The 20,397-nt window shown below is 42.8% G+C and overlaps 1 protein-coding gene across 1 annotated transcript; it reads right to left on the bottom strand.

Annotated features, from left to right (window-relative positions):
- Positions 1-2,758: 2,758 nt before the first annotated feature.
- On the bottom strand, positions 2,759-19,569 carry LOC130116162 (thymus-specific serine protease). Its single transcript, XM_056284119.1, has 13 exons — positions 19,509-19,569; positions 18,568-18,743; positions 17,789-17,888; positions 15,883-16,012; positions 13,756-13,879; positions 9,412-9,489; positions 9,217-9,264; positions 8,987-9,106; positions 8,362-8,526; positions 8,060-8,201; positions 4,168-4,350; positions 3,536-3,690; positions 2,759-2,884 (listed from the first exon to the last, which is right to left on the bottom strand). The coding sequence occupies exons 1-13, from the start codon at positions 19,567-19,569 to the stop codon at positions 2,822-2,824; spliced, it is 1,545 nt and encodes a 514-aa protein (XP_056140094.1). The 3' UTR covers positions 2,759-2,821.
- Between the last annotated feature and the right edge of the window lie 828 nt (positions 19,570-20,397).

Here is a 20,397-nt window from a genome sequence, read left to right as displayed (position 1 = left end):
AGTACAGGCCATTCTGGACATGCCCCCATGTGCAGACAAGAAGGGAGTACTGCAAGCCATGGATGTGGTAAACTTCCAAAGCAAGTTCATCCCGAATCTCTCTGCAAAAAAGGTCTGTATCAGATATCTGCTGCACAAAGGCAAAGTGTCCAAGTGGACTGCCAGACATGACAGAGAATGGAAAAAGCTTAAAGAGACACTTACCATAGAGCCGGTGCTTACTTTTTTCAATCCCTCACGCAGAACAAAAATCTCCACGGATGCATCCAAAGACAGATTGGGCACCGTGCTTCTCCAGGCTGACGACAATGACAATTGGAGACCAGTGGCATATGCGTCCAGACCGATGAAAGAGACTGAAACATGATACGCCCAAATTGAAAAGGAGACCCTGGGGTTAGTGTTTGGATGTGAGAGGTTTCATGGCTATGTCTATGGACTACCCACCTTTACAGTAGAAACAGATCACCAACTGCTCATCTCAATCTTCAGAAAAAAACTGAACGACATATCTCCCCGGATTCACATGCGAAGTAAAAACATCATTCTGGCTGATGCACTGCCCCGAGCACCTGCATCAGTCACAAAGACACAGGTCAGAACCATTTCAGTGGATGTGGAAATGCATGTTAACAAGATTGCTTCCTCCCTCCCAGTGTCAGACATGATGTACAAGAAGATTGCACTAGAAATGGAAAAAGACGTGACATTGCAGACAGTGATGGCCAACCTCCAACATAGGTGGACAAAAGGTAAACTCTCACAATTCTATCCTATCAGGGTAGAGCTGAGCATGGTCAACGGCCTACTGCTGAGGCAAAGCAGGATTATCATTCCAGAGTCTATGCACCAAGACATGCTCAGCTGGATCCACAAGGGTCACCTTGGCATGGAAAAGTGCAAAAGAAGAGCTAGGGAAGCTGTTTATTGGCCAGGTATCAATAGAGAAATTGAGACACTGATTAGTAAATGTGACACATGTCAAAGACACCATTACAAGCAAACCAAGACATGACAGCCAAGCCATGGCAAAAAGTGGGAACAGATATTTTCCATCTGAATGGAAAGGACTTTCTCTTAGTAATAAGACTATTACTCAAACTATCCTGAAATAGCACAGCTAAACAGCACATCTGCAAGCAGTGTTATTACTCACCTGAAAAGCATCTTTGCCAGACATGGAATTCATCAAACAGAGCAGTGACAATGGCCCCCAGTATAGCTGACAGGAGTTTCAGATGTTTGAAAAGAACAGTATGGGTTCCAACACGCCACATCAAGCCCTCTGCATCCACAGGCAAATGGGAAAGCAGAGAGAGGAAGGGAAACTGTCGAAAGACTCCTGAAAAAGGCCACTGAAGCAAACTCAGACCCTTACCTGGCATTGCTGACCTATCGATCCTCACCTCTGGCATTTGGAGCGTCGTCTGCAGAGCTCTTCATGAAACCTAAACTGTGCATGATATTTGCCCACCAGGCCAGTAGGCGGCAGTATTGGTATATCTTGTTTATTGTAGGGGGTTAAGGTTCATGCGCAGAACGTTCTAGGGTCAGAACATGTTACAGCCATTGAGCAGACAAGACGTGATTAAATACACAGACAAGATTTACTTCTCAGCTTGATTTATTACGTAACAGAACATCAGACTTATAATGAGCAAGACATTAATTAGCAATTCCATAAACAGAAACCTAGATCTACGCAAAGACACGAGTTTAAAATTATCGAGGCCCCTCGGGCGTCCGCGTAACGTAGTGGTCTATTCCGTTGCCTATCAACACGGGGATCTCTGGTTCGAATACCCGTGTTACCTCCGGCTTGGTCAGGCGTCCCTACAGACACAATCGGCCGTGTCAGCGGGTCGGAAGCCGGATGTGGGTATGTGTCCTGGTCGCTGCACTAGCGCTTCCTCTGGTCGGTCGGGGCGCCTGTTAAAGGGGGGAGAGGAACCGGGGGTATAGCGTGATCCTCCCACGCTTATGTTACTCATTTGGGCACGAAAGGCTTTTATGAAAGCATAAGATACTGATGCAACACTTTCCTCTGATATTTACCCCCTTTGTCCATATGTGCATCGATACACCACCTGCACAAACCAATGAAGAAAAAAAATCCTTGCACGAGCTTCATGCTGTTGCCCATAAAACAAACAGAACATGTTCACAACCACTGGACTGCTTCACCTTTACATTAGCATTAATGTCTTGCAGCCAGATGATGTCTAGATGTGATTTGGCAGGATTATGGTTACGCCTGGCATTGTCCACATTTGGGATTTGGTTGCGCTATCCGGTACAAAATCCGGATAATCATTACTTCCTCACAATTTTAACATCTTTAAAGAAAAGTGCACAAGGCAGGCTTTGGTTTGCAGTGATAAGCGTTGGTCAAGGGGCTGTACCATAGGGCGCTGTATAGGAGGGCAGTTTTATGCAGCCGTTCTCATCTCCCTTCTCAATGCCACCACTGCCCGGAGGACTGTTTGGATGTGGGTATATGTCGATTTCTTCTTGACTGATAAGTGTTATAGTGTAATGTTATGGAAGGGGCAATGCAGCAATAGTCTTGGTCTTGTCATAGTTGAAGGACGGAGGAGATAGATGAGGAGGAAGGAGAGGGGAAGGGAGGTGACAGAGGTTAAGGTGGTGGGGGAAAGGGTGGAGGTTGAGGATGGAAGAACGCGCGGGGTGCAAAAGACGATGAAGGAGACTACAGCAGTAGAGCATAGCATGGTGCTTAAACAAAGTAGTGTACAATTAGGAACTGGGAGGAATGATAAAAGCTGATGGAGGTGAAAATGAAATGCTTTAGTCAGCTCATTCATTTCTCTATGTTCTCCCTGGCAGCGTTGCTCAGCCATGTGGCCACATGCCTCTCAATCTCCTAAAATAGAAAGAGGTGGAAAATGTAATGTATTTAAGTAAAAAAAAACAACAACATGGTATTATTTTGTACGGTGAAGCATCCAAAACAAAATAAAAAATGACAAACTCCTTCTATCCATTCATTATCCAAATTGCTTATCCTGCTCTCAGGGATGCTGGAGCCTATCCCAGCAGTCATTGGACAGCAGACACCCTGGACAGGCTGCCAGTCCATCACAGGGCCCACACACACCTTAGGGACAATTTAGTACGGCCGATTCACCTGACCTACATGTCTTTGGACTGTGGGAGGAAACTGGAGTATCCGGAGGAAACCCACACAGACACGAGGAGAACATGCAAACTCCACACAGCGGACGACCCCAAGGTTGGACTACCCTGGGGCTCGAACCCAGGATCTTCTTGCTTTGAGGCGACCATGCTAACCACTGCACCACCGTGCCGCCAATAACAAACTCGTCCATCTGTTTTAGAGTTGCAGCATATTCTCCAATTTCCCCTCGGGGATTAATATATTAAAGTATTCTGATTCTGATATCCATGATGGCATACCGCATGCAATGCTATGGTAAAACTCCCAAAAAAAAGTGGCAGTTTCTCCACATCCACTTCAACACACACATAAAACATGGTGGTGAGTGACACGTACCTGCCTGGCCCTCTTGAGGGAGGGGCGGTCTGCAGCTTTTGGAGTCATCATATCAGCACAGTGGGCCGTGTCCTTAATGAAGATGGCATAGACCTTGTCCCCCTCCACGTTCCCATTTTGAAGCACTGACAGCCTATGCCACGGATCGATCCCCCCTGCATCCGGCAAGAGGCATGTGAGAGATGTCAGAAGACGGTGATATGTGCCCTTTGAGTTATATGACCAATCGGCAATGGTGGGCAAGATATGTTCTGATTTGCTTTGTTTTTAGGAGCTGCTGTTGTTCATGTAATGGATCACTTGATCAGTCGCTGCTCATGTGTTTCTTTCCTAATCGAGAAACAAGTGACACTGTGGTCTTTCTAGTGGTTTCTGTAGTCATTGCAAAGGGACACATTGGATTTGGTCGCCCCAGACCTGAGAGCTGCACTAAAGTTGCTTGAATCTCATGCAAAACCTGATGTACTCAGAAAGCTGTTTTAGAGCCAACAAGGAAGCTGTATGGGCTGACGTTTTGTGTGCAACTCTGGAGCAAAACTTTGAATTGAACATACCAGTAAGTCATTAGGAAAATATTAATTAATTGTAATTTCACTTGATTGGTGTGTGGCAAATCTGTCTGTATCCCTCACCATTGACAAAGAGCACCCTGGTATGTGTCCTGGGGTGGTCTGCTCCATAGTACTGGTTAGTGAAGGCAATGCGTGCAGTCAGGGAGTTTATGGATATGTTAAACAGTGTTGGGCAGAGCTTGATCTGGGCCTGCAGATTCACCATCCTGGAGAATGGACAACTAGAGTCCTCACACGTCTGATCTACACACACACACACACACACACACACACACACACACACACGCAGGATTCAGAAAATAGGGAGTATGTTGTAGTTTGCGAGTCATTATATGAAAACTTGCCATTTTGTGTCCCTCAAACAAAGCTTGCTCTGTAAATCTGAATGAACCATAAAACATTTTATAATTTAGTTTCCATGTGTCTTGTAACATAAAAACAAATGAATAGTTTAATTAATAGGTTTTCTTCTTTTGTTTTTAAAGCGTTTAAACACTTTTTTGTGCGAAACACCTTGCAAAAAATTTGAAAATGGCCTGTCTCTCAGGATGATTTTTCTACTTTTACTTGCTATTTAGGCCACACACAAAAAAAAAGTTAAACTATCATATTGTAACGTGCATGGATAAGTAGACACGTTGGTCCTTGACTAACGGGTCGGACCCTTTAGTCGACTGGTTAACGTTGTCGCTTGCGGAGCGGGAGACACAGGTTCGCGTCCCGACCATGGCATTGAGAAAAAAAAAGTTCGTTGTGGCCACATTTTTTTGGACCATGCAGAGCAGTGAAGGCGAGCAATTGCAGACCAGATGATGGCGAGGGTTTTGTGTCTGCCATAAAATTTTTAAACCTTTGAGGTTTGTTAAAACCGTTTACAAATGTGAATCAAACGATAAGAGTTTAGTTTTGCTTATTTGTATGACTTTGAGTTGCATATGTATGTTTGTGCATAAGAACAAGAGTTAGCTAATCGATTTCGCTGTTGTAGATGTCAAGAGAATAGGCTAATGCTAATACAACAGTTAAAAAGTTATTTGGGTGAAATATTTAATGTAAATATATAACAACAGTTAAGTCTCATGAATGCACACCATGTGGTGTCATGACATTTACCAAATGGCTAGTAATGGCTGCCAATTACATTTTTTGTCAACCATGTTATCGTTAGACCCGTTACCATTCTACAGTAACAGGTTGACGAAATGGTGTGTACAGGAAAATATTATTTTCTTACCAGTAGTATTTACATAATATACATATTTTGCAGGTGTCATCCCTAAATATCAAGGTTTTCTCCTTATTCTACTGATAGGTAGACTACAATGTGTTGAGGTTACTGACCTACACTGATCTACAGTATATTAATACACCATCAGCACAGAGGGTTTTAGGAATGTGCTTCATAAATCAAATTCATTATTATTTTTATTATGTTAGTACACGAAATCGGTTACTGTTAACAAAAAAGTGATTTATGTATTTGTATTTTATAATTTTGTTAGGATGCCTCTTTCTGCAGCTGAGAAACAGCGCCGATACAGACAACGTAGAGATGCTGATCCTGAGAGACGAGAGGCATATTAACAAAAAGAGAGGGAAAGATGGAGAGAGGACAGAGACACGGGGGGAAAGCTGTCCGTTAGTGAACTAAGTGACAGAGAAAGGAGAGCCAAGCGGCGGAAATGGAGAGCAGCACAAGTCAAATGCAGAGCAGCCAAAGCAGCAATTGCAGCAACCATAGATCAATGCATGACACCACCTCTAAGCCTCTTTTGTAGACTTCGTCCATTCTGGGTTGTACACCCAACCATTCAGGACGGAGATACTTGCATGTGCAAAATCCATGAGAACTTCAGCTCTGCGGTTGACAAGCTGAAGCAATTAAATTTGCATGCCAACTCAGACCTTGAGAGGCTAACAGAGGAAGTCTCTTGCAGCACCAGCAGTAAGGAGTGCATGTATGGAGAGTGTCCCACATGCAAACTGAAAAGCTTCCCCCTGGCTCCTGTTCATGATGCCTCAATGCATGTTATATACACACAGTGGGTAATGGAGGAGAAAGAAAAGACCGTGCCATAAGAAAATGAGGCTGTGTCATTCAAAGTGACAGCAAAACAAAAAAACAAATTGAAAGCTCTTTAGAGGAGCTCACTGAGCATTTCACTTGTCTGCTGCATAAGTTCAAGAAGCACGTGTTCAACGTCAAACAGCAGTTCTCGTTCTCCAGACAACTAAAGAGAAGTCTGTCCTCGCACAAACGCATTATACATGTGGACTTCTCAGAAAACTACTCGGGCAAGTATAATGCTGAGATCCAGGCTGGGCATTTTGGTGCCTTGAATGAGCACCAACAGGCAACAATACACACAGGTGTGTTATATGTTGGTGAAGATGCAAGCCCTCTCTGCTTCTGTACCATCTCACAATCTAAGCAAAAAGGTCCCCCAGCAATCTGGGAACATCTTAAACCAGTACTGGACTACGTACAAGCCCATCATCCATCTGTGTCTGTGGTCCACTTCTTCAGTGATGGCCTTTGTACTCAATACAGGCAGAAGGGTTGTTTCTTCCTGTTCAGTACTGAACAGGAAGAAACAACCCTTCTGCCTGTTTTCTTTTGTTCTTAGAAAAACCTCTTTCAATCGTACCTCTCAATTGCAAGATACATAAAGACCCCAGCATGATATTTGTTATAAATTTAAGAATTATTCTCGGCAGATTCTTTCTGCATAGGATGAAATGGACTGGGGGGGGGGCCTAAACTAAGCGTATTCTTGATAGACATGCAAAAAGCAATTCAAACTGTTAATATTTTTGAGAAATGTAATTTAACGTTTGAATAACTGATTGTACCCCTGTGTTCAGTGTTGAGTTTATGTGCTTTTGTTGTATTCTTATTCTAATGTCTGGTATGTTTGTTCTTTGTCCTTAAATAACAAAAATAAAAAATAAATTTTGCTTTTTTTTGTACAAACCAACAGCGAGAGCAACATGGCACTGCTTCAATAACCATCGTCGTAGCTCCACCCTGTCAACCCAGAAACCCTCTCTCAAAGCAACTGTACCTACCTAACACAGAACTGATTATGGTGAATTATGTCCATAGAGTCCAGCACAGGTTTACATGTATATCCGCAGTATCATCATCATCATCATCATTTTTCATGGTCTTGTATGCTAAAACTTCTCGGAAAAAAAATCCATCTCCAAAATTTTCTGATTACTCGTGTTGAATTAAAGGTTTATGAATGTCCCATTATAACCCCAATTACACCCATAACTGTAACTTAAACAAGCAGTATAACCAATATGGCAACCGCTGTCAACCCTGTTACTGAGGTGTCAGCCCTGTTAGTTGTATAATAGTCTAATAAAATTTAAAACATGAAAAGACGACTGTAAAAGAGACTAGTAAACCACTCAAAGAAATTGGGGTATTATTATTTTGTTTCCATGACTTTCTCTTAAAACAGAAGATGCTGTGAAAGTGCCAATTGTAAATTAGCATATTCATCCATGGGAAAAAAAGTAAACTGCTCAATATTCTGACTTTACAAACACACTCAGTGTAACAAGGGGGGGTTATCTTTCATAGTATATCAGATTTGTTCTCAATATGGATGTAAAACCTTTTCAAATAGTATTTGATATGTCAGTAACAGCGGTGATGAAACACCTATTTTGATTGTGTGTGTGTGTGTGGGGGGGGGGGGGTAAAAAAACAAGATTGCCTGAAATGGCAAGCCACATTTTTCTGAGAGGTAAGGATCTACTTCATCCAAAAAGGGGCTTAAAGACTTTTAAAACAGTACTTTGAAAATCAAACATTAAGAATAGGAAATGGCACATTTTCGTATAATGGCCCTTGTGTTTGTGTGTGTTTGTTACTTCCTAGTAGGTTGTGTGTGTGTGTGTGTGTTTGTGTGTGTGTGCATCTCTTTGGGTCTCTTACAGAAGCCAAATTCAGTGCAGGTCTGGTACAGCCACTGTCTCGCTCCCTTTCTGGCCGACTTTGGGGATGTGTCCATCAGATCCTTCAGTGACTGCACATGGGAAGTATCCAGACAAGGCTGCTCAAGTGTAGAACGGATGATCTATAAAACAAGAAAATAGAAAACACACAAACACACACACACACACACACACACACACATATACACAAGGGTTTCACAAATAGGACCTCTAGTGGTGAACATAATGCATCACAAGAGAAAAAAAGTCAAAGGGATTTGGATAAGTTAGTGTCTTTTGTACCTGTACATATTTGACAAAGCGGTCATAAGCCTCCATCTCTTCCTTGTGCACTACACTTTCATTGGTCATGATGTTGCATAGCACGCCAATGGACATAACTCCCCATTCTTCGTTGTACTGCACCAATCCCATGACAGTGTCTGCCAAGTTCTCCAGCAGTTCAATCTAAATTAAAAGTATGTGTGTGAGTGCAGGTGTACAAAGACAACAAAACATGACAAGAGAGAAGTAGTAAAATTTGAAGAATTGGAAAAAAAATGTTAAAGAAAAAATGGGCATTGTATCAGAAACTATCCCCTGTATGCACTGTTCTACATGTCATAGTTTAATGACGGAAAGTAATTCCTCAGCAAACTTTCTCTTCACTGTTGTCATTCAAAACACAGGTGTAATATGCTCCAGTATGGTCAAACCCCTTATAGCCTCATAGTGCCTTAAAAACCTCCTGTTTGACAGTTGTGTAAAGTTCAGTCAATCTCTGAGTTACAAAAATATAAAACGTGAAAATTAAATGTGCAAAAATGGTACTACTGATTGTATGGTACCCAGATTTTCTTTTTTTTCAGTAAAAGTAATCAGGGGTGCTTTTTTCCCCCAAAGTGTCTCATCCAAATGAACCTGTCACCTGATCGTCTAGATCCTCTGGGGTCTGACAGCAGCCAAAGGCCTTGGCCACCTTGCTGGCATTGCCCCCCATCATTGCTGCCTCCACTGTGGCAAAAGCCTCCCGCACACCAGCCAGACACTGCAGGGAGAGGACACAGGTGAGTGTGTTAAAAGATGTCGTCCCTTCCACATAACCCGAAGAGACATTCACAGAGCCATGCAGACAACATTAGGCAGCTGTGTCCGTACCTTATCTGAGCCTCCAACATCTTCGTTCTGCAGACTCAAGGCAATGATCTGGAAAAGATTATGGGTGTAGGAAGAGTGAAACGATGCTTATTCCAACACCGGGGAATATAGAGATTTCCATTTCTGGATAACAATTCTGTTGATAGTAGTATGTACCTACTATCTCATCTCAAAGTAAGATGGCAGCCAGTTTACCTTGTTGTAGGTAGAGAAGTCAAGCTTCGCCCTGACAGGAGCAGAGGAGGCTATGGCTCCATAAATCAGGTGGGGGAACTAGGACGCAGGAAGGACCGGAGATCAAAACTGAGTTTGTGTGTACTGTATGATTTATAGCATGGTCTTTTATGACCTATATGTCCCAATTAACTTCAAACTGCATGTTTCAATAGAGTACGTGTTAAGGGTATCTGCAACCACACCAGACCATGCATTTGAAATATGCATTTGAGATACGAAATACTAATTTTTTCAACTTGTATTTGACAGTGTAGGAAAATTACTCCATGTAAATTGCATAAAAATGCTTGTTGTGTTTTTGCATTTTCTAAATATTGATTTTTTCACCCCCATCCTCACCTGAACTCTGCCTCTCTTTGCATGCATCTACAGCCTGTTTGTGTGGAGTATGAAGCAGTAAACCATCTATCCATCCATTATCCAAACCACTTATCCTGCTCTCAGGGTTGCAGGAATGCTGGAGCCTATCCCAGCAGTCATTAGGCAGCAGGTGGGGAGACACCCTGGACAGGCCGCCAGGCCATCACAGGGCCCCCCCCCCCCCACACACATGCACACACACACACACACATTCACACCTATAGACAATTTAGCACTGACCTAAATGTCTTGGGACTGTAGGAGGAAACCGGAGCACCCAGAGGAAACCCACGCAGACACAGAGAGAACATTCAAACTTCACACAGAGGACGACCCGGGGAAACCCCCAAGGTTAGACTACCCCGGAGCTCGAACCCAGGACCTTCTTGCCATGAGGCAACTGCGCTAACCACTGCACCACTATGCCGCAAGCAGTGAACCAACCCAGAAAAAAAAATCATCTTTATTTTTATCTGGTTACTTTGTTCATCTCGCTTTAATCACGCCCAAGCAATGCACCTCAGGGTATTTATATCCGGTATTTATATCCAGGCATTTTGTATCAATGAAATTGTCCTATCTCTAAACAGTGACAAGTCCTCAGTTTGTGGACTTTTGTTACGGCATTGTGTCATTATAGCGCATAAACAGTTAATGAACTTGGTATCATTGCTACCATTATAACAGAATTTCCTTTTATTTTCGAAAAATAAAACTAACTTAATTTGGGCAATATTTGGAGCAAGAGTGATGCCAGGTCCTCCACACAGTATTTGGTTTTCTATGTTCATATTTATCACATACCTTATAAGCCATACATCCTTACCTTTGAAATCGTCAGTCTCATACATGTGTACCTGTCGTACATGTGTATACATGTATATCTGTAATACATGTGTACCTCTCATACATGTGTATCTGTCATACATGTGTACCTGTCATACATGTATACATATGTATCTGTAATACATGTGTACTTGGCATACATGTATACCTCTCATACATGTGTACCTGTAATAAGTGTGTATCTGTTACACGTGTACCTCTCATACATGTGTACTTGGCATACATGTGTACCACCCCATACATGTGTATCTTTCATACATGTGTAAGCTGTCATACATGCGTACCTGTCATATATGTGCACTTGTCATACATGTCAATGAAGGTTGAATCAGTTCATCTGGATACAATGTTTAATGACAGATATGTTTCATCGCTCAACTAAGTGACCTCTTCAGTCTATACTGACTGCAGGTATCCCCACCCTTATAAACAATACAGTTGCATAACGACTGAAACCAACGCCCAGTTTCATATGCAAAGAAGGCTCTGATGTCCTATCCAGGGACATCACCTAGCCATTGGTTCAGATTTGTGCACGACGCCTGAGTTAAAATTAAATCTCAGGACATACCATATTTCACCGATCACATTAACTCTGTGGGCAACCACATCCAGTTCACCAGGGAGGATGGGAAAAAGGACAGGTCAGCCTTCTTAGACTGTGAAATTACAATTGGTGATGGGGGAAATTTCATTGTCGATGTTTACTGTAAACCAACACGTATTGATCAGTAAGTACCTAAGGTTTGACTCTCATCATCCAGTGGAGTACAAACTAGGAGTCATCAGGAAGCTGTACCACCGAGCCGACAACGTCCCCACCAACACAGCAGCTGGTTGTCAACACCAGGAAGATGCCCAAACAGTGCACCAGCCAATCGGAGAAAGGAGGACAAAAGCTGCCTAATACCCCTTTCCCACTGGCCAAAAAGCCTGCTAACACCCGCTAACATCCAGCTTTTTTGGCCAGTGGGAAAGGTTACAACCGGCATTCAGTCCTGGGTCAAATGACTCTGCAATAGGCACGGGTTTTTATTGGCTCCAGTTCCGATCGGTATTGATGGGAACAGGATATAAGTGTAAACCAGCAGTGATTCCTTTTGTGGCAGCAGTGCTGGAAAAACTGAGATGCATATTTTCCGAACACCACTTCTCAGTTGCTTTCAAACCCCAAAACGCGCTGCGCCAGAAGTTGGTCCACCTCAAAGATCGGGTCCCCCGGCACAAACAGAGTGTACGCTGTTAAATGCTGGGAGGATTGCTGACTGTAGCATTCCAGCCGGACTTTATTCAGACGATGCACTCCAATAACGACTGATGGGTCCATGGTGCGGTATCAGACCATTTATTGCAGCATTTACTAGTCACACCGTAGACACACAATAGAACCACCGTAAGAGCTGAAAGCATATATACATAAAAAAATCATTAAATTATATGTGCGACCACGTTTCCCCCATAGCTAGCCACCAGTACGAGGTGCATAGCACTAGCTAGCATTAGCTTATCATTAGCGATCTCCAAATCACAAAGAACACATTGTAAATAAAAACATAACGAAATTCGAATTAAACAGTCAATCGGCACTCATACCTGTTCGCCTTCCAGCTAGGTGCTAAATAAATGATGATGATCAATGAACTATAAGTTGTGAATTCGTTCTGTGCATAGCGAACATGACCATCGTCTTCAACTTTCAGTTTAGTTCTGCCGTTTTCTCGCAGCAGCGCACAGCATCATGGGAGACCAGAGTTTTTCAAATAAAGGTCACATAACAAAAGGAAGTGTAATTCGCTGTTAATATCAATCAGGACTTTACTTTAGGCACCAAATACAAATCAATAATGAGCACCATACAAATCAATAATAATAAAAAATATTATGACAAAATTATATGGGTCATTTACAGTGACTTATACATTGGGGAAACTAAACAGATGTTGGCCAAAAGAACGGCACAACACAGGACAGCTAACACATCAGACCAGCACTTCAGAGTCTAAACCCATCTACAGGCCAGTGGCCACTCTTTCAGGGATGAGGATGTGCACGTCCTTGCTAGGGAGGAATACTGGTTTGAACAGAGAGTCAAAGAGGCCATCTAGTATGTTAAAAGGGAATGACCATCCCTGAAACGGGGGGGGGGGCTAGGACTACATCTGTCACCATCTTACAATGTTGCTATTGCAAATATTCCCTAATCCTCTGTAAATACTACACATGGCCATCAAAACTCTAGTTAATGGTCACACTCATACTTGCACATGAAATTGGTTGTTGGTTTCGGGCGTTATGCAACTGTATTGTTTATAAGGGGTGGGGATACCTGCAGTCAATTTAGACTGAAGATGTCACTTAGATGAGTGATGAAACATATCCGTCAATAAACGTTGTATCCAGATGAACTGATTCAACCTTCTTGTATTTCTAACCTGGATTATTGAGCATGCATCAAGACACTCTCAAACATGTGAACCCATCACACATGTGTACCTCATACATCATGTACCTGTCCTTAGGACCCCAGCTGCCACCCATAATGGATCTATTCCACCACCAGCAGAACACATTTAGCTGATGAAGGACTTGATTCCTCGGAAAACCGTTACAGCAGGTGTACTGGTGGAAAAATAGATCATGCATATGGAGTGGAGATTTGTGAACCACTCATCTAATGCTCTCCTGGAGATGTATTTTGTTGTATTTTCAAAATATAAAATACTGTGTTTTATTTTGATACATTTTTCAGTAGCAGTATTTTGTTGTTTATTTTGATAAATTTACATCTGAGGTATCTAGAAACACATCAAGAAGATATTTTGATGTATTTTTTAATGTGTTTTTGCTCATTCTTGCCTATAAGAACTTTGCAAATTGTGCTCCCTGCAAAACCTGGCCCGGCTGACAGCACCACCCGGGTTCCCACTGTGAGTCTCAGGGTCTGCTGCGTTGCCCAAACACCTGGTACTGGTATAATTTAACCAGTCAGGTATATCTTAATGAGCATGGGCCCCACTGAGATATAATCTATGATTTGGTCGTGGCCTGACGATGGTGAAATGTCCTCTAGTATCTCATCTGTATCCAGTACCACACCTTTCCTCTGAACCAGGCAGACAGGTCTCCGGAGTAGGAGCCTCCAAAGCTGATCCAGGTATTCTTCGAGGTCAGGTTGAAGCGCTCACTGATATATTGGTGGAATGCTGCCAAGTCGGCGAGCCTGATGGAAAGAAGGAGTGATCCAAAGGATTTTATACACACATGACTCAATCTAACCCATTTCCCACAGTTTTAAAATCTCAGTATACACGTGCGCGTGCACACACACACACACAGGCATAACAACAGACATGATCATTCTTTTCCCAGCAGTCTTTGACTAGGGGAAGAGGAAGCGATAGAGTATAAAAACATTCATGCATACTCATAAACAAGCACAGACACATCTTTCTCTGTCTCTGTCTCTGTCTCTCTCTCTTGCTCGTTCTCATGCATGCTTGCACACACACACACACACACACACACACACACACACACACACACACACACACACACACACACACACACACACACTTGTTTATATATCCTTGTGGGCACAAAGCTATGTTAGAGTCAAAATCCTTTTCCCCTAACTACTACTACTACTACTACTACTTTCGGCTGCTCCCGTTAGGGGTCGCCACAGCAGATCATCCGTTTCCATCTCTTCCTGTCCTCTGCATCTTCCTCTGTCACACCAGCCACCTGCATGTCCTCCCTCACCACATCAATAAACCTCCTCTTTGGCCTTCCTCTTTTCCTCTTCCCTGGCAGCTTCATATTCAGCATCCTTCTCTCAATATACCCAGCATCTATCCTTCACACATGTCCAAGTCATCTCAATCTTGCCTCTCTTGCTTTGTCTCCAAACTGTCCAACCTGAGCTGTCCCTCTAATATACTCATTCCTAATCCTGTCTTTCTTCATCACTTCCAGTGAAACTCTTAGCATCTTCAACTTGCCACCTCCAGCTCCGCCTCCTGTCTTTTCTTCAGTGCCACTGTCTCCAAACCATATAGTATAGCTGGTCTCACAACCATCTTGTAAACCTTCCCTTTAAATTTTGCTGGTACCCTTCTGTCACAAATCACTCCTGACACTCTTCTCCACCCACTCCACCCTGCCTGCACTCTCTTCTTCACCTCTCTTCTGCACTCCCCATTACTTCGGACAGTTGACCCCATGTATATAAACTCATATGCCTTCATCACCTCTATTCCTTGCATCCTCACCATTCCACTGTCCACCCTACTCTTGCTACAGATCACAATGTCAGCTGTCAACATCATAGTCCACGGAGACTCCTGCCTGATCTCGTCCATCAACCTGTCTATCACCATTGCAAACAAGAAAGGGCTCAGAGCCGATCTTTGGTGTAACCCCGCCTCCACTTTGAACCCAGCTGTCATCACAACCGCACAACTCACCACTGTCACACTTCCTTCATCCATATCCTGTACCACTACTACACACTTCTCTGCAACTTCTGACTTCCTCATACAATACCACATCTCCTCTCTCGGCCCCTGTCATATGCTTTCTCTAAATCTACAAAGACAGAATGTAACTCCTTCTGGCCTTCTCTATACTTCTCAATCAACATTCTCAAAGCAAACATTGTATCTGTGGTGCTCTTTTGTGGCATTAAACCATACTGCTGCTCGCTAATCATCACCTCTCCTCTTAACCTAGCTTCTATTACTCTTTCCCATGTCTTCATGCTGTGGCTGATCAACTTTATACCTCTTTACAGCTCTGCACATCGCCCTTATTCTTAAAAATCGGTACCAGTATGCTTCTTCTCCACTCCTCAGGCATCCTCTCACTTTCTAAGATTCATATTTCCTTTTCTTTTTTTTCAAGATTTCCTATTTCCCTAACTCCAAGCCCTAAAAATAACCCTAACCTTAATCCTAGGTTTAATTCTAATATAAGCCCTAAGCCTAACCATAACCCCATAAACCTCGCTGTATACCTATCACCTTGCTCAGAATTAAACTATGTGCATGTGGGGACCAAGAAAATGTCTTCCCTTGGTAGGTGGTTAGTGATTTTGTCATAATTATGAGGACATTTTATGCTCTCTCGAGTGTAGATAAACAGATAACCACACACACACACACACACACACACACACACACACACACACACACACACACACACACACACACAACTAGTACTCACGCCTGTTGACTGCTCAGGTCTGCCAGGCTCTCAGTTTTGAGGCCATCAGGGTTGATGCTGTCACCATAGAAACGATGCTCCAGCGCCACTAGCAGAGCCTTGTGCTCCTTGGCAATGTGAACATGATGGCCTGGGAGAACAGCAAAGGGAAGGTGAAATTCCCACCATGAGGTGTAATATTTCACATACACTACCGTTCAAAAGTTTGGGATCACCCAAACAATTTTGTGTTTTCCATGAAAAGTCACACTTATTCACCACCATATGTTGTGAAATGAATAGAAAATAGAGTCAAGACATTGACAAGGTTAGAAATAATGATTTGTATTTGAAATAAGATTTTTTTTACATCAAACTTTGCTTTCGTCAAAGAATCCTCCATTTGCAGCAATTACAGCATTGCAGACCTTTGGCATTCTAGCTGTTAATTTGTTGAGGTAATCTGGAGAAATTGCACCCCACGCTTCCAGAAGCAGCTCCCACAAGTTGGATTGGTTGGATGGGCACTTCTTTGAGCAGATTGAGTTTCTGGAGCATCACATTTGTGGGGTCAATTAAACGCTCAAAATGGCCAGAAAAAGAGAACTTTCATCTGAAACTCGACAGTCTATTCTTGTTCTTAGAAATGAAGGCTATTCCATGCGAGAAATTGCTAAGAAATTGAAGATTTCCTACACCGGTGTGTACTACTCCCTTCAGAGGACAGCACAAACAGGCTCTAACCAGAGTAGAAAAAGAAGTGGGAGGCCGCGTTGCACAACTGAGCAAGAAGATAAGTACATTAGAGTCTCTAGTTTGAGAAACAGACGCCTCACAGGTCCCCAAATGGCATCTTCATTAAATAGTACCTGTTAGAGCCTGTTTGTGCTGTCCTCTGAAGGGAGTAGTACACACCGGTGTAGGAAATCTTCAATTTCTTAGCAATTTCTCGCATGGAATAGCCTTCATTTCTAAGAACAAGAATAGACTGTCGAGTTTCAGATGAAAGTTCTCTTTTTCTGGCCATTTTGAGCGTTTAATTGACCCCACAAATGTGATGCTCCAGAAACTCAATCTGCTCAAAGAAGTGCCCATCCAACCAATCCAACTTGTGGGAGCTGCTTCTGGAAGCGTGGGGTGCAATTTCTCCAGATTACCTCAACAAATTAACAGCTAGAATGCCAAAGGTCTGCAATGCTGTAATTGCTGCAAATGGAGGATTCTTTGACGAAAGCAAAGTTTGATGTAAAAAAAAATCTTATTTCAAATACAAATCATTATTTCTAACCTTGTCAATGTCTTGACTCTATTTTCTATTCATTTCACAACATATGGTGGTGAATAAGTGTGACTTTTCATGGAAAACACGAAATTGTTTGGGTGATCCCAAACTTTTGAACGGTAGTGTAGCTGTGTAACCCTCTGCCCAAATTATATTGTCCAATAAAAGGTCTGAAAAGAATATTTTCAATGATATGAGCCTTGTATTGTGGATAAAACTGAAGAATGCCACTTTCAGGACATTGTTTGACGTAGCAATCCATTTTTTTAAAAAGTAAAGGCTTTTCAATATTGCGGCCTTATATAGTTCTTATGAATTGCGCAGCCCTAAGCCATTTGACTCAGGCAAACAGAATAAAAGACAAGGCTTTGAAAACCACACTTGAGGGTAATGAATACAGTGTTGCCAAAAATGAAAGGAGAACAGAAGAAGAGACAAGGAGGAAATGGTTGTGCGTACATGCTTGCAAACAAGTGTTGTTTTACTAAATGCACAGCATTTCACGCTAACCATCCCATTTTCATTTTCCTTCTCAAAGCTCTCAGAGTGAATATGAAAGGTGAATACTGTAATTTCAAATGCTTTCTGTAAATGGTCAATTTGACCTGTATGATAAATGCAAGTGTTTGTCAGACCAGAAAGTACCTGCGAGGATGCTGAACATCGAGATGGTTCCCTCCCCGCCTATGTAGAGGAACACTGGACCTTGAGGATGCTGCCAGTAGGCCTCATTGATGAAGAACCGCTGAGAAAGTAAGGGAGCAAGAGAGAGGGGGCAGGGGAGGAGAGAATGAGAGAGAGAGACAGAGACAGAGAGAGCGAGAGAGACAGGGAGAGAGAGGGGAAGTAAAGGGGTTTATTTAGCAGAGGTAGACATTAGGCAAGAACTCAGATAAGTCAACAAACATCCATAACCTCAGTGTGAGTTATCAGTATTCATAAAACAGGCTTTCTCCATCCATCCATCCATCCATTATCCAAACCGCTTATCCCACACAGGGTCGCAGGGACGCTGGAGCCTATCCCAGCAGTCATTGGGCGGCAGGCAGGGAGACACCCTGGACAGGCTGCCAGTCCATCACAGGGCCGACACATTCACACCTAGGGACAATTTATTACGGCCGATTCACCTGACCTACATGTCTTTGGACTGTGGGAGGAAACAGGAGCACCCAGAGGAAACCCACGCAGACACGGGGAAAACATGGAAACTCCACACAAAGACTGACCTGGGATGACCCCCCAAGGTTGGACTACCCGGGGCTTAAACCCAGGATCTTGCTGTGAGGCGACCGCGCTAACCACTGCACCACCGTGCTGCCAGCCTTCATCATGCTATTATCAATATTCAATGCAGGCTGGTATACTTGGACTTTTCAACATGTACTGTATCAGACTATTGGCACAGAGATGTCTCGCTATACCTGAGGGAAGGTCTTTGTGTTCTGACGGTCAAAGTGATTCAACGGCTGATAGATCTTTCCTTCCCCCACATGCTCAGCTTGACTGAGATCACTGACCATGCGCATCAAAACACTTTGCTTTGCGTTTTGGAGCTGAACTTCACGCATACGTTCCTTGATCTTCGTCAGGACCCATCCTTCCAACAGAGGATATTAGTGAGTAGCCAGAGAAGTATAAGAGGAGAGAGGAGGTGAATGCAGTGACTGAAACAATAGTACTGTTTAATAAATGAATTAACAACTTCCATTCAAGCTGACACAATATGAAGCTCTGTGTAATGATGGGTCTTTTGTGCATGGTTGAAGCTGATAGGGTCCATTACTCTCTGAGCAAAGAAAGCCTCTTTGCTCTTTAACTTTTACAACTGTTCTTATTGATGCAAAAAAAAAAAATCCAAGTTTGCTTACATTTCACTGAGGTTCTTCATGTGACAAAATACTTCTGTGTTAGGCATTCAATATTTCCTTCATCTATGCATTACAAGATTAGCTGCTGCTCTTGGAACTCACCATCACTTCTCTCATTCAGGGTTTTTTTTTTGGAGTAATGACATGAGTACCATACATGCTACAGTAAACAGGCAAATTTACTACTGCAGGAATTATTCATTATGAATTATATGTGACTGTTTAGAAATGTGATGTGGAAATGTAAATTTTTAAGCTATTCATACTACACATGCTGCACATGCACTACACATGCACAAACACATAGGCGTGCGCGCACACACCTAATAAATTCATAAGTTAGTTGGCCAAGTTAAGCTGCTAAAACAAGTATTTATTCCTAGACATGCTGTTTCCTACCGTTAATGTAAGATAATGCATAAAACAAAGCATACGTTTCACATCAAGCATGTTTTTCTCATCACATTGCTGGACTCATCAACTCATCAACCTACCGGAATCGACAAAGTTGAAGAGGAGGAGAAGAGTGAGACCATGGACTAGGGATGCAAGCATTTTCCAATCTTTCCAATCACCCAACAAGAAAATATCAGAATCTGTCCAATATTCTGGATCGGCAGCTAGCTTTCCAAACGCGCCACGGTAAATGGCTGTAGCAAACAAGTGACACTTAAAAGGGCATAAACAGACAGAACATGTCTGTCTCCGCCCCCTCCTCATTTATGAAAGTAGCAAGCTTTTGGATGGAGCTAGGATGGTGGGGAGGGGGAGGTGGGTAGAGGGATTGACAGTATGAATCAGTTTGTTCTGACTGTAGCCACAGCGGGGCATTCCAACGCACACTGATCTGAATGGCTCTTTTCTCTGAGAGCACAGGAAAACCCACCCACTGTTTTTTTCTTCTTTTTTTCTCGGCTCCATCTACCATGCAACCAAATATGATTTCACCAGCTATTTTCTACGGAGCCCCTAATGTCTCGAAAGGTGTTTTTTTTCCTTTTTTTTTTAAAAAAAAATCTTGTTTGCACAAGTTAATTATCTTGTGGGAACAAGTTATTATCTGCCTGGTAAAGGCATGATAGGCCTTTGCTTTGAAGACCTCGGGGGTAAGTTGCGTTGATGGCTTTCAAGAGTTTGTTGATTTCTCAAGTATGTTTTGAACCATGGCAGCTTTCATGGCTTTATTTGAACAGTCAATTTGCGGGCGCGGCCAAACATCAGTATACAAAAGAGCCACTCATATCTATGGCTCTGTTAGCAACGGGCGTTGGTAAACATCGGGACACAAAGAGCCATGGACATCTGTAGTTCTGACAATGACTCCAAAGAGGCTAAATGCTGAGTCTCATCAGCAGCCAGTCAGACCAGCTTGGTCTAGTCAGG

This window comes from Lampris incognitus, chromosome 7 (assembly GCF_029633865.1).
Source record: "Lampris incognitus isolate fLamInc1 chromosome 7, fLamInc1.hap2, whole genome shotgun sequence".
NCBI classification, from domain to species: Eukaryota; Metazoa; Chordata; class Actinopteri; order Lampriformes; family Lampridae; genus Lampris; species Lampris incognitus.
This window is presented reverse-complemented; position numbering and strand designations above follow the sequence as displayed.